The sequence below is a fragment of the Cyprinus carpio genome, chromosome B4 (genome assembly GCF_018340385.1).
Source record: "Cyprinus carpio isolate SPL01 chromosome B4, ASM1834038v1, whole genome shotgun sequence".
Lineage (NCBI taxonomy): Eukaryota > Metazoa > Chordata > Actinopteri > Cypriniformes > Cyprinidae > Cyprinus > Cyprinus carpio.
In genome coordinates, this window is record NC_056600.1 from 22,123,821 (window position 1) to 22,138,508 (window position 14,688).

The window sequence follows — 14,688 nt, forward strand, 5'->3', positions numbered from 1 at the left end:
CTTATTTACATGGTGATTTCAATTATTAAACCAAATCTTACAAATATGAATATGTGCGTCTTTGTGTGCGCGTGTGTGATTGATTGATAAATAAATAAATAAATAAATAAATAAACAAACAACCAAGTTGGGTTAGGATCTTCCTCTCTACACACAATTAATTTAAGCGAAATGGTTCGCTTTAATGATTCAGTTCATTATTATAGATACAGTTTTACAGTGTTGTTTATCACTATATGATTTGGTTTCCACTCCATCCACCACATAAAGTCCTTACAGTCAAGTGATACACCAACGCTTTGAGAATCGGTTCATTCAAAAGAATCTGTTCAACAGAACCGAGTCGCCTGGGAATCACTCCAGTACTTACGCTCAGCGCGCACACATGTATTTACCAGAATGATGGGAGGATGTTTGGATTATAGTACACTTCTTTATCCGCTGCAGAAGAAAAGAATCTAGCGGCAAAGAAAACGAGAGTGGATGTACAAGGGGCTTTTTGTTTTGAATTCTACAGGTCGTTTCTTAATGCATTTTGATGGCTTGGAAATGGAGATAGCTTTGGTGAGCTTTGACAAGCGGGGTAATGGAGGCAGTGATGGAGAGCCCTACCAAAACCAAAACTCCCTGGATCATCCACGCTTGGTCCACAACAAAGAACTGTACTCGAGAAGTCCACAACAGAGCTCATGGAAAATGAACGACATGAACAACACAATGATGGGTTCCACTGAGAATACGGTTGATTATTACAGTCCCCATTTGTTTGATGAGGACATTCTGGGCATGGATATGGACCATGAGAACAACGAACGAGTTCTTATCAATATCGCCGGACTGAGGTTCGAGACACAGTTGGGCACTCTGAACCAGTTTCCCGACACTTTGCTGGGAGACCCGGACAAGAGAATAAAGTATTTTGACCCCCTCAGGAACGAGTATTTCTTTGATCGCAATAGACCGAGTTTTGACGGAATTCTTTATTTCTATCAGTCCGGCGGGAAAATCCGACGACCTGTTAACGTGTCAATCGACGTGTTTGCAGACGAAATCCGCTTTTATCAGCTGGGAGAAGAAGCAATGGACCGTTTCCGCGAGGATGAGGGCTTTATCAAAGAAGAAGAGAAACCGTTGCCACAGAATGAGTTTCAGAAACAGGTATGGCTCATCTTTGAGTACCCTGAAAGCTCCAGTCCTGCACGAGGCATAGCTATTGTCTCCGTCATCGTCATAACCATCTCCATCATAACTTTCTGTCTGGAAACTTTACCCGAGTTTCGCGACGAGCGAGAGCTTCCAGTGACTAGTCGCGCTATCAATGGTACTCAAGAGCGTCCATCGCTCACCTTTAGCGACCCGTTTTTCATCATTGAAACCACCTGCGTGATTTGGTTCACCTTTGAGCTCTTTGTGCGCTTCTTTGCCTGTCCAAGTAAGTCTGAATTCTCCAAAACCATCATGAACATTATTGATATCATGTCTATCATGCCGTACTTCATCACCTTGGGCACAGAGCTGGTGGAGCAGCAGGGCCAAGAGCACAATAATGGCCAGCAGGCTATGTCACTGGCCATACTGAGGGTCATTCGTTTGGTTCGGGTGTTTCGCATATTTAAGCTCTCTAGACACTCCAAGGGGCTTCAGATCTTGGGCCAGACCCTAAAAGCCAGCATGCGAGAGCTGGGCCTCTTGATCTTCTTTCTTTTCATTGGTGTCATATTATTCTCCAGTGCTGTTTTCTTCGCTGAGGCAGATGAACCTGAGTCTCACTTCTCCAGCATCCCAGATGCCTTTTGGTGGGCTGTGGTGACCATGACAACAGTTGGATATGGTGACATGAGACCGGTGACTGTGGGGGGAAAAATTGTGGGCTCGCTGTGTGCCATCGCAGGGGTGTTGACCATTGCGTTACCGGTGCCTGTCATTGTGTCTAACTTCAACTATTTCTACCACAGAGAAACTGACCAAGACCAGGCGTCTCTCAGAGAAGAGCCTAATAATGGTGACACTTCAAACCCATGTGATGATCTTCATGGGTTGAGGAAATCATCAACATCTAATTCAAAAGATAGAGAGCATAATGAAGAAACAAACATTCCAGTTGAGAAGACTAACATGAAAGCTAACAGCAGAATGGATATAAAACGCTCCCTGTATACGTTTTGCTTGGACACTAGAGAAACCGACCTCTAGTTTGCCCACCTCTACCCCATTGCACTACCGGTGCCCATCACTGTTTCCAACTTAAACTATTTCTATCTCAGGGAGACTGACCAGGAGTAGGCATCTCTCAGAGAAGACCATGTGATGAACTTCATGTATTGAAGAAATCCTCAAACGCAAGCGATGGAGAACACAGTGTGGAAGAAACGTGTTTGAGAAGACCAACATTATAAACTGGATATTAAATGGTCCCAAGAAACAGAAACTTCTAGGCCATTCATATCCACTAAGTTAATGCACCCAAGTTCTGTATGATCCAAGGATCATCGCACTGTTAAAATCCTGGAAAGTTGCATTTATTTTATTTTTTAAAGCACATTTTAATCTGTTAATCTCCTGGGCATCAGCAGCTTTTAAGCATTACTTTTATAATTTCTTATTCAGAAACACAAAATAATGCTAAAAAAAACAATTATGTAAAATATTAGGAACTGCTGCGATGCTTGGATGACATGTTCAGTGTTGCCCAGTGATTCAAGTGAAAAGCCAAAATAGTTTTTTTTCTTTTAAAACATACATCATAAAAACAAATGTACATATTTTTTGTAAAATAATTGTTTGGTCTTTAGGGTCTCAATCAACACGACTTTTGTAATTAGTTTAAAATACTGTATGTGTCGTTTGTCGTATCAGTATTTTATAGCAATATTTTTTCACTCTCAAATTTAAAACTCAATGGCATATGAAATCTAGGGAGCACTTCAAGGAAAAGGACTTGTTTGCTTACGAATTCACAACGATAAAGCCTTATTGACTCTAAATCACATCACAGTTTTCCCGAAGTTTGATGCAAAATGGATTCAAGCAGAAATTAACGTGTACAGGAGAAGGTTACCCCAACAAATGACTGAACCATGATGATCTACTGAAAACAGAGGAGAACTTTAAGATGATCCAGTGATCCAATTTCATATAAGGTCAGTCTCCATTTTAATTCTTCATTGTTTGTTCCATTTGCTTTCAGTGCTTTTTTTAATTTATGATTTTGACATTTTGTTTGTTATACTCAATTGTAACCTAAATCACAGTACATTAGCCTATACATTTATACATATATACATTCGTGTTCATAATTGCTAAACTCTAAAAATCTAAGGTTTAAAGGGGAATAGGTATTCACGTGCATGTTCTCTATCTTTGTTGGATATGCGTTGCATGATCTAAAATTTATAGAATTAGTGTGAATTCATATTTATGTTGAGCTGTCAAATGACATATAGTGGAGAAAATAACAGCCACTGAATTTGTGAGTTCATTTCCATTATTAACACTGTATGAGCCTGTATGTGCTAGGGGAATGAGTTGATATTAGGTGCCAGGAACCAGAAAATAGGTGTGTGTTTGAAGCAGGGGCGATCACAGACAAGGTTTTGCTATGAGGAGTGACATATCGTGTTTCACAGAGGATTAGATATGCCATTGCCCGTTATAGATTATATCACATAACCTTCGAGAAAGTGTGTGAGTGTTACTGCATACTTGTTTTGGTTGCTTAGAAACATAAGACAGCTGCAACTAGACAGTGGGTAATGTAGGTCAGGACTGACAAGAATAAACACTTTGATAGCAATAAAACATCGCAAGCACATTAAAATGGCATGTTGTTAGATATGTGACTGCAAGAAGATGTTCATCTGTAAGGTTACAAACATGAAACATCTGGTTTCACTTTTCGCCCATATCTACAGTATTAGCTTTGAACTCATCTACTCCCTCTATCAACTTCCCGTTTCAATAGAAAAATTTCACAGAAAAAAAAAAACCTGCAGCATGATTTTCTGTTACTCTTAATCATCATTTTTTGATGTAGTCAAGTTGATTTAGTCATATTAAATATTTTTGACGTAATAATAGAAAATTAATTTTCATTTAGATGTTCCCTGACATATCACATTTACGTTATTTTACGAAACATATTTTGGAGTGTAATTTATATTGCACAGTCTCTTAGCCAAATTTCAACAGATAACACACAAGTTGCGTCAGTGCAGATGCAGATCAATCACTTCACAATCAAGTGATTGCCTGAATATTCCAGATATCACAAGGAATTAAAACACTTATATTGGTCTATAGATAGGGAGGGGCGATATAGCCAAAAAAACTAGCATGATCATTTTTTTCATATCAGTCGATAAAGATGCTTATCACAATAAATGTCAAATCTTTATTTCTTTCACGTTTAAAGCCAGATTTTTGCTACAAAGTGAAAGTTGTAGAAACCAGACCATTAATTTTTTATTACCAAATAATTATCTAAATAGAAAAACTAGTTTCTTAATGTTCTAATGAGTGATATTGTTCCAAATCAAGAAACAGGTTTGGGTTGCCTGATAATATTAATAATAATAATAATAATATCACTTTTCGTCTCTTAGAAATGCACATCTAATAGTAGCTTGTGTTAGGATGAAGAGGTATATTTTTGTTCATTATCAAAATCAATAACATCTGTAAAAATTGTAGCAACCTCAGTTTTAATGGTTACATTTATTCTGACCAAGTTTATATTTATTTATTTATTTTTAAATTAACCATTGGTCTCACATAGTAACATACATTTAAATCAAGATAAACACAGTTAAAACCAAACATATATCACCTCAATACCATGGTAAAACAACAGTGTTTCTCATGTTTGGCTTTAAACTAGTTTAAATCACGAGTCATTTGTGTTCTTCACTGAATTCAAGCGCTTCACACCTGGATCTCACAGCGCTGTGTAGTGCTCGCATGACCGAGTAAACACATCTGCTCTAGTGAGCTCACTTTTTTACTACACTGAATCTAAATGTCTGTGCAGTTCATTTCATAGCATCACTGTTGGATTATAGTGAGAATATTAGTAGAGCATTTAACACAAGTGTTTATTTACATATAATTCAATAATAGATGAATGTTTACTAAATTCATAGATTATTATACTTAGATTATTATAAGGCAAGCATGGGTGGTGTTTGCATGTGCAGTACTCTCTAAAATGATGTTGGGGGTATTACAAATAGTTTTGAGAGAGTTGTCAAATTGTTGTTGTGGTGTTCTTAATGTTTTAGCATGATGTTATGCAATTGCTACAATGTTCTAGGCATGAGTGGTTTAGCTTGAAAGTTTTAAGCCACTTCATTTGCTCAAGTATAACTTATAAATGTCTCTAGGATAGAAAATTGTCACCCTGGCTCAGTTTTCTGGTGTGATATCAGCACAAATGTCATCTTGGTCATTTTGTCTAAATTCACAGCCAAACATCTCTGTGTTGATGAATTAGTATGTTCTTTCTTTCTCTCCCTCTCTCTCTCATAGTCTGTTCAGTCAAATACAGCAGATAAAGTGTGATTTCAGCACCACAGACAGCTCCATAAATTCTAGCACAGCTTGTAAAAATACACAATTCATTTAATAGGAAACATTTAACATTTTAAAGGATCATTTTGAATGGTGGACAGCCATCATATGACAGATGAAAATGGCATTAGACAGGCTTTATCTAAGTCTTAACCTCTTGCCATTTTCATTTGAATAAGTAGCTCAACTGATACCAAATATTTGTCCAGGTGAAATACTCTTTATGACCCACAGTACTGTGTGTAACAGTAGAGTATCCTGTAGTTTTGTGCAGCTCAATGGATTGCAATTATGAAATAATGTTGAGTTAACCGAAATAGATAATTTTTAGGGCCAGTTTTACTAACAGCTTGCACCAGCGCAAACCGTCTTTTGGTGTTAAAACTGTCGGGTTTTACTAAAGACACGCAAATGCATGTCCTTAATAATTTTGCGCTTGAAATGGCTGCAATTATTGCTGCTAGGAGGAGGCACTGCAGAGAACACATCTGGTAGCATGTGGTAGAAGGGAGAGGATTTTTTTCACACGTATTAGTTTATTTAGAATGCCAGAACACACTATCCAAACATATCATTTGCCAAAACATGTTATTTTTAATTTGCTTCAAGAAATAAAAGACGACGTTCTAGTGTTGTCACGTATAGAAATATAACTTTTTTAGATTAATGTTATTTTTAAAAAAAAAAAAAAAAAAAAAAAAAAAAGCCCAGGAGTCTCATTTACAAAACTCTCTGTAGATTTCATCCTAAAAGTGTACGCCATGAACCGGGTTGACCGGGTACTCGGTACCACCGGTACTTAAAAAAAAAACTGGTACCATAACAGTTCCGCTTTTTTAGTACTGACTTGGTACCGAAGTACCGGGGGTCTTTGATTTGTTTCTGTCCAGTGGTTTTAATTTTTAAAGTTTTTGTTTGATTTAAAGCTAGATTTTGCATACGCACAAAAGTTTTCAGATTTATAAAACCATTCGTACGCCAGAACCTGCACAAAAATCCCTTTATAAATCCCAGCCAGAGGAAGATTGTGCATACGTTCATCTCCACCCCGACTCCTCCCCAAAATCACCACATATGGAGCTTACAACGCCTAGTTTTACTATGGATAACCTCATCTGCATATAATTTCCATGCATATTCCCATCAACGTGACACCATATTTAACACCGTTAAAGGTACAAGACATTAAGGAGATATGACATACGGACTATAAATGCCATTTGTGCCATACACAATTTTTATTGCTAAAAATCATCCAGTATCCTTGTTATGTTTTAGCATAAATACATAAAAATAAAAATCCATAAAAACTAATCTGTTTAAAATAGTTCTCAGATAAATATTTTAGAATAGAGTTGGTCTCGTTCTTTTCCACTGGTCAAATAGTATTTCAATTGTTTTAAACAATTCAAATCAAATTTAATTTATGCAGTTTTGCTGATAAGGTGAACATCTTTTAGCTATTTTTTAGCCTATATTTATTGCAGTGTTAAATAGAATTGTCTGACTTGGCATGTCACTGACAAAGTAACCTACTTTAAAAAGAAAACATGCAAATTACCATTTTCGTCAAGTTGTATCCTTCAAATACAGTGGTATTTTTCATAATGTTGTGGAGAAACCTTCACATGGCATCAACATCTCCGTGCAGCTGCGGTTGTACAGTAAGCTATTATCATTGGACCTATTCAAACCGGACAATGGACCGTTCTGCCATAATATCGAAGTAAGTGCGCATCATTGATCATTGTTCTCACTAAAATATTTTTGCATAGCATGAGATCTACAGTTTAGTTAAATTTTTGTTAAATTTTTGTTAATTTTAGTTAAATATTTTGCACCTATAGCACTCCTCACTGTCATTAAAACAGCAGGCCACAGGAAAAGTGACCAAGCGCATTCCACTAAATATGTCTAAATTCATATAATTTTTAACTTCTGCGTAATGACTTTATGTATTTTCAGTGCTTATCTCCATTAATGAGAGTGGAATATTTAATGTAAATGTGTATATTGAAATGAAAACAGATTTTAAAATCGTTGCTTACTTCATTTCTTTTTTTACGCCAGGAAAGAGTGCGTACGCATGGTCTAGAATGTCCGTAAGGTGCGTACATATTTACGCCAAGTTTAATTTTTATAAATCCTGATATGTGCGTGGAAAATTGCGTATGCAATTTCTATGCCTATTTTGTGCATACGCAATGTTTATAAATGAGACCCTGGGTCTTTTGACAACACTACTTGTAACCCTCAACTAGGAGTCATGCAATACCAGCTCTATCAAAACTTCTAGCAAACATTCATTTTTTGGCGTCTGGTTCTTTTCAACGTACTGCGGCTTCTGTATTTCTTTATTCTTTATTTGCGACTACGCTTATTTGCGCTGCTCTTGGTATATTGTGTTGGAGATGTTGCGTCTGTGTTCTTTTATTTGCACGTAGTTAGTAAATCACCCGCAGGTATTTCCATACCCATCTGTGCTGTTATGGAATTGCGCTCTCACGCTAATTTGCCCTGTTGGTAACACTTTCTATGAAGCCCATATTTATAATACATTATAAGGGTATTCTTAAAGGGATACTCCACCCCAAAATAAAAATTTTGTCATTAATCACTTTCCCCCATGTCGTTCCAAACCCGTTAAAGTGCCATTCGTCTTCAGAACACAATTTAAGATATTTTGGATGAAAACCTGGAAGCTTGAGACTGTCCCATAGACTGCCAAATAAATAACAGTGTCAAGGTCCATAAAAGGTATGAAAGTAGTATTTAGGATATTTTGTATGAAATCATGGTTGCTTTCTGGGTTATATGAAGCGACAAGAACACTTTTTGTAAGCGAAGAAAACATAAATAACGACTTTATTCAATAATTCCTTTGTCAACGGTCTCCTCTGTGTCTCTTCCTATCACTGTATACTGTGTATGCTCTTCTTTGTCATCCGCCCCACAAGGAAATATAGGCAAACACTTTATTTTGGTGGTTCCCCAACAGACAAACTGACTATAAGTTACTTTGCAAGTATGTCAACATTCTACCAACCCTAACTTTAACTAAGCCTACTAATACTCTAATGAGAGGTTTTTAACATGTAGTTGCAAAGTTGCTTATAGTCAATAGACTAAGGCAGTGGTTCTCAATTCCAGTCACTTTGAATGTCCACTTCACAGCGCATTTACGTTCGAATAGAACAAACATCTGAAGCGATAAGAGAAACATACAAAATGTGCAGAGCAGGGGGGCACAAGGACTGGAATTGAGAATGGCTGGACTAAGGGGAAATAAAAAATAAAATGTAACCTAACATATAAACATTGCAGTTTTTCAGTTGAAATGATTAACAAACTCACACCAAAATTAATATTAGCATCACAGGAAACACTCAAATAACACTTCCACACCTAACCACAACATGTAGTAAGATAATGTGCAGATCTTAAACAATGTCAAGATATGTAGTCCATTATAAATGTAAAAGATTTAATTTGGTGTTCATTGTGTGTTATAAATAATCATGATCTTAAAAGTTATAACCACAAATGCATAAGCATTATAATGTAATTGTTGTTATGATTATTAATAAGATGATATAAAATAAGTTTTTTTATATATATAATGCGTTATGCATTCATTATGATGCATTAAGAATACCCTTATAATGTACTGTATTATAAATATGGGCTTCATAGAAAGTGCTACCGCCCTGTTTAGTAAAACTGGCCCTTAATGTTATAAATCACAGTTATAGTAGTCCACATTCCAATAAAATAATATAAATAATATAATTAAATTAAATACATTTACTCACCTTCATGTCACTTGTGTGGACTTTTTTTTTTCGTACAATGAAAGTGAAGGGTGACTATGTCTGTCAAGTGAGATTTTCTGTGAATAAGTAAAATGTTGTCTACATTCCTCACATACAACTATTACATGAGCTATGATGTCTAGTAATAAAGTACACATCATACAGACTACTTTTAACTCTCTGCTGAGAGTCTGCTTTTGTGTTCCATAAGTAAAGAGTCAAACATATTTGGAAAGACTTGAGGGCAAGTGAAAAATTAAAATTTTTGGGTGAAGTATCATTTTAAAATGTGTTAGAGTTCATCCACTTAGAACCCTTCACATTATTTATTTTATTTAATTAATTAATTTATTTTTTATTACTGAGGAACAAGGTGAAGGTATACTACAGATGCTGCGAATAGAGCTTAACTTGTATTGAACCTAGAACAACCTTTTAATCTTCCAGAGGTTAGCAAATGTTTGACTCCCAAAAGAACAATGTGACTTCATTTTAAGAAATGCAGAAATAACTTTTTTATTAGATAGAATTGACAAGCAGCTTGATTCTCATCTCCCTCTTATGTCAGTATTTTCACAGGAAGTGTCACACACAGGCAGGATAAATCAGGTTCAATCTGGCAGAAATGCGCTGCTAAACTACAGCCTACATCAGCCTACAAAAACTGTGAGGGCTGTTAAAAGCTGTTATAGAGATATTGGTAAATCAGTAACCTATTTGAATTTTCATATAATTTTCATATAAGGAAAAAATATAAAATATATTTGATATTATTTGATATTCAAACTTAAACCTTTCTACACACATTATTTAAAACTTACACTGCCATGTCAAACATGGCTCAGCTCAGATCTACTCATATTTTAGTTTTAATGAGCATTAGAAGTATTTTTTGTTATTGTGAGTTTAAGATCTCTATGCAAAAACCTTCATCTCCTGTGAAATAAGATGCTTTTACTTTAAAATATTACTTTAATTTTAAAAATGGTTACCTTTACTTGTTCCAAGCATGGTCTTTTAATGAACAACAGAAGTAAATTGCATTGCCATTATTTACAATGAGTAAATTACAAATGTTTTAATTTAATTTGTTACCTGTGTGATTGCATTTAGTGTAGAATTAAAGCCATTGGTTGTGTTGTTGTTAGGGCTTGTGTTAGAGACAGATAGCTTATCCTGACATGACTCTGACTGTGTTATCTTGTCTTTCTAATAAAAAAAAGGCTTGAAGCAACAGAACCATTCCGGGTCTCTTATATAAGCAGCCCTTCCTCTCTGACCGCTGCTCACAGAGAGTAAATGGCCTTTCAATTAGACAAGAAAAAAGAGTGTCTTAAAAGGCAAGGAAAAGTGATATAGAATGGAGCAGATTTAACATCATGAGCTTAGTGAAATTGGATTTAAAAATATCACTTCAAAAAATATCATCTTTTGTTTGTAAAATGGTACAGTTTTTTAAATATCTGAAAGTACACTCTTAACATCTGTCAGTCAAGCATTATAATAATCAAGTATTATTTAATAATGGAACTTTAGCAATTAGAAATAAACTTGATAACCATGTTTGAATGCATATTAGTCATTTAACTGAACATTTTAACTGGACTGGTGGTAGTGCTTTTTTGATCATTCAGTGTTTCTGTAAAAAAAAAAACAATTGGGAAAAAAAATAACACAAATACTGCTAGGAAAATAATGGTACAATTTCTACTAATAAGAACTATAAAATGCACTAAGGATTACTAAGGATTAATGATCTTCTGGATTCATGAATATTAATCAGATTTTGTGTGTTCGCTCTAACTGATTTGCTGAAATGAAATTGCCATTTGCGCATTAGCTCGTCCCACTACCGGAAAACCAGGCAGTTCTTAAAAGCTGAAGAATTACAAAGGAACGCCATTATTTTGACCGGAAAATACAACAAAGAATATAGTTTACATGTAGCGCATCAGTTCACTCTCTCTCTCTCTCTCTCTCTCTGTGTGTGTGTGTGAGTCAAGTCGTATGCCTTCACACTAGAGTTTACGGTACGTCAAATACAAGTGTGTTGCACATCTGAAAATCTGAATCTGAAAATTTATTAGCCACTGGCTAATATTAGACAGCATTTAGTCGCCCAGAGTGAAGATTTAGTCACATATGCGATTGATTTACTCACAATGTAGAGGGTTATAAAATCTGTCACTGGCACACCACCCTTTCAAAAGGTAAAAATATGTACCATTTAAGGGTACAAAGATTGGACTTTTGAAACTGTACTGGCCTAGTGATTTTTTTTTACCTTTTTTTCTGAAAGTGTGTACATTAGCATAATACAAAATAACAAGGACAAACCAACATACATACAAGAAGGTACGTGTTTTTTTTTTGTTATATATGGGCTGCAGCCCAGGGCCCTGAACACTAGGGGGCCCCCAAATCTATTCTCTTTTATTTTTTATATATATATATATATATATATATATATATATATATATATATATATATATATATATATATATATATATATTTTTTTTTTTTTTTTTTGTGTTTTGATTTCTGCAAATCAGTTTGGTTGAATGCAAAGATGTGATTATTGATCGTAAGCACAACAACCAGCTAGAAAACACTATCTACCTTTTACTGTTTGCAATAGTTGGATCGAGGCTATAGAATAACCTTCCTATCTGTGAAAGCTTCAAATTCTGTCTGTGAGTTTACAACAAAATTGAAATCGTATTTTCTTAGTGGCTTTTTAAACTTTGTATGTTAAATTATTATTTGAGTTTGCTGGTGTATTTCATTTTAGTGGCTCCTGTGGCTCAGTGGTAGAGCACTGCATTAACAGCGGAAAAGGTCAGGGGTTCAATTCCCAGTGAACACACATACTGGTAAAAAAAAATGTATAACCTGAATTCACTGCAAGTCATTTTGGATAAAAGCATCTGATGAATGTTAATATGGTTTTTATTTTATTTGTACAGAACGATGGTCAACTGCTGTTCTGTTTATCGGTGCTTAATAAATACAAATACCTGAGGGAAGATGTCTTTCCCTATTGTAAGTTAATGTTGTTAAATAGAGAAACAAAATTATAAATGTTTAAAATGTCTATAACTTCTAGTACATTATAAGAAGAGCATGAAGAAGTCCTTTTAGTGGTGAGTGATATTAAATTTTATTTGCTTGGCTGTTGTTGATTTGTAAGATTATTACTCAATAATATTGTTTAATTTATGTACATAATTTTGTAGGGGGGCCCCCAAACCTGCGTTAGCCCAGGGCCCCTCAAAGGCTTAATCATGGATCTGCATACAACAGCCAATAAAAGTCCATTTATAAGACCAGGGGGCTGTTTCTTAAATCAAGTTTACCAAATAAGCTAGGCTTATTTCAGTTAGTCGGACTGTATTTAATGTATTGTGCCCAAGATTTAATGACTTTGTTTTAAGATATTTGAAAACATTTTAACATGCTGCTACATGTGCATTCAGTTGTTTAGCAGTTTCTAGCCATGCAGCCTTTCTCTCGGGCTTATATTCTTATATGTAGAATTCAAATTTTACATGTGTCACATTTAATGTACAACAACAAATATTTGAGCAGAATGCATATTTTATTAAGAATTATTGCGCTATTATTCTATCGCGTTCCATCTGTTTAGCACGCATGTGTAGCATCACTCGTTCACTCATGCAAGCCTCACTCACTCCTGACAGCAAAATGGATGTATTTCCATGACTTTCTAACATTTACAGATGAAAAATATACCTGTGACGTGTCAATTATGCACTGAGGAAAACACAATGTCTCAAATGCACTAAAACGGCACAAATATTCGCTGTTTGCCATGGTGGATCGATTTGATCCATGATCGACATTAAGGGAATAAGCGTGCACATCAAATTATCCTGACTCATTGAACCTAGATCGAATTAGTGAGATTGCGTGAACTTAAACTGTCATTTATGATTGATTTGTTATGTTATTTCAAGTCAGGTTTTGGACTTTAATCCACGCTTTTCTTAGAGTCTTTTATGAAACAGCCCCCAGGTGTGTGTGTGTGTGTAGTTTCTATAAAAGTATAATAGAGGGGGCTGGCGGACAAGGAAAAGGGTGAATGAAAATGATTGCAGTTATCCTATAGTTAGCAGCAATAATACTAATACCATTACCAGTACTACCCCTAATAATAACAATAATAATAAAAATAATACTAGCCATAGTAATATTAAATTATTATATTGCCTATGGTCCCCCCATGGCCATGGCCCTATTTAGTCCACAGCCCCCATCACGGCAAAGCAGGTTGATTTGTCAATTAATCATAATTCATTTTATGATTTCAAAATGTTCTTCAATAAAAACTATAGTTATTTAGGGGAAAAAAATTACGTTAGTGTACATTTAGATTTTTTTATTTTTATTTGTCCCATTCCTGACAACAAAAAAACAATGGGATTACAGTTCAGTGCCACTGACAAATTTGAATGTTAATCGCTTTATTTAATAGATTCTCTGTCCCTCTGCACATGGTTGTCTAAATCTGTTTGATAAGGTCAAAGGTCAGAGCTGGGACCTCTGAGATGGCAGGTAATATATTAATTTAGCAGACATTTAGTATCCAAAGTGAATTAAACTTAAAATATACTTTCTTCATTCATGTTTCACGGTGGCCCATGCATAGGTCATGTGATTTAATTTTCTTCATCTCCAGAGTCTGCAGACATATGCATGCAGCCCAATTTGATGATGACGCAATGGGAATGTTTCTGTTTATCAGAGATGGGGTACTCCAGTCACATGACTTGACTCGAGTCAGACTTAAGTCGCAAATTTTGCGAGTTGAGACTTGCTTGACAAATATTCATAAAAGACTTGACTTGACTTTGACTTGATATTCATGACTTGAGACTTGACTCGGTCTTGAGTTAAAGGGTTCCTCCATCCCAAAATGAAAATATTATCATTAATCACTTACCCCCATGTCATTCCAAACCCGTAAAAGCTTCTTTGATATTTGGAACACAATTTAAGATATTTTGGATGAAAACCTGGAGGCTTGAGACTGTCATAGACTGCCAAATAAATAACAATGTCAAGGTCCAGGAAAGTATGAAAAGTATCGGCAGAATACTCCATCTGCCATCAGTGATTCAACCGTAATGTTATGAAGCGATGAGAATACTTTTTGTACATGAAGAAAACAAAAATAACGACTTTATTCAACAATTCCTCTCCTCTGTGTCTCTCCAAATCAGCGTACCGCCATTTTGACAATTCTGAGCAGTACGCAGATGGCGCTTGACCATCAAATTATTAACATTAT

General features: G+C 35.4%; 1 protein-coding gene across 1 annotated transcript in view; it reads left to right on the forward strand.

Moving 5' to 3' along the window:
* The first annotated feature begins 314 nt into the window (after positions 1-314).
* Positions 315-14,688, forward strand: part of LOC109073315 (potassium voltage-gated channel subfamily A member 1-like) — a 36,180-nt gene continuing 21,806 nt past the window's right edge. The window contains exon 1 of the mRNA XM_042722392.1: positions 315-3,140. Within this exon, the coding sequence (XP_042578326.1) occupies positions 484-2,193 (1,710 nt within the window). The 5' untranslated portion in view covers positions 315-483 and the 3' untranslated portion in view covers positions 2,194-3,140. The remainder of the gene's footprint in view (positions 3,141-14,688) is intronic.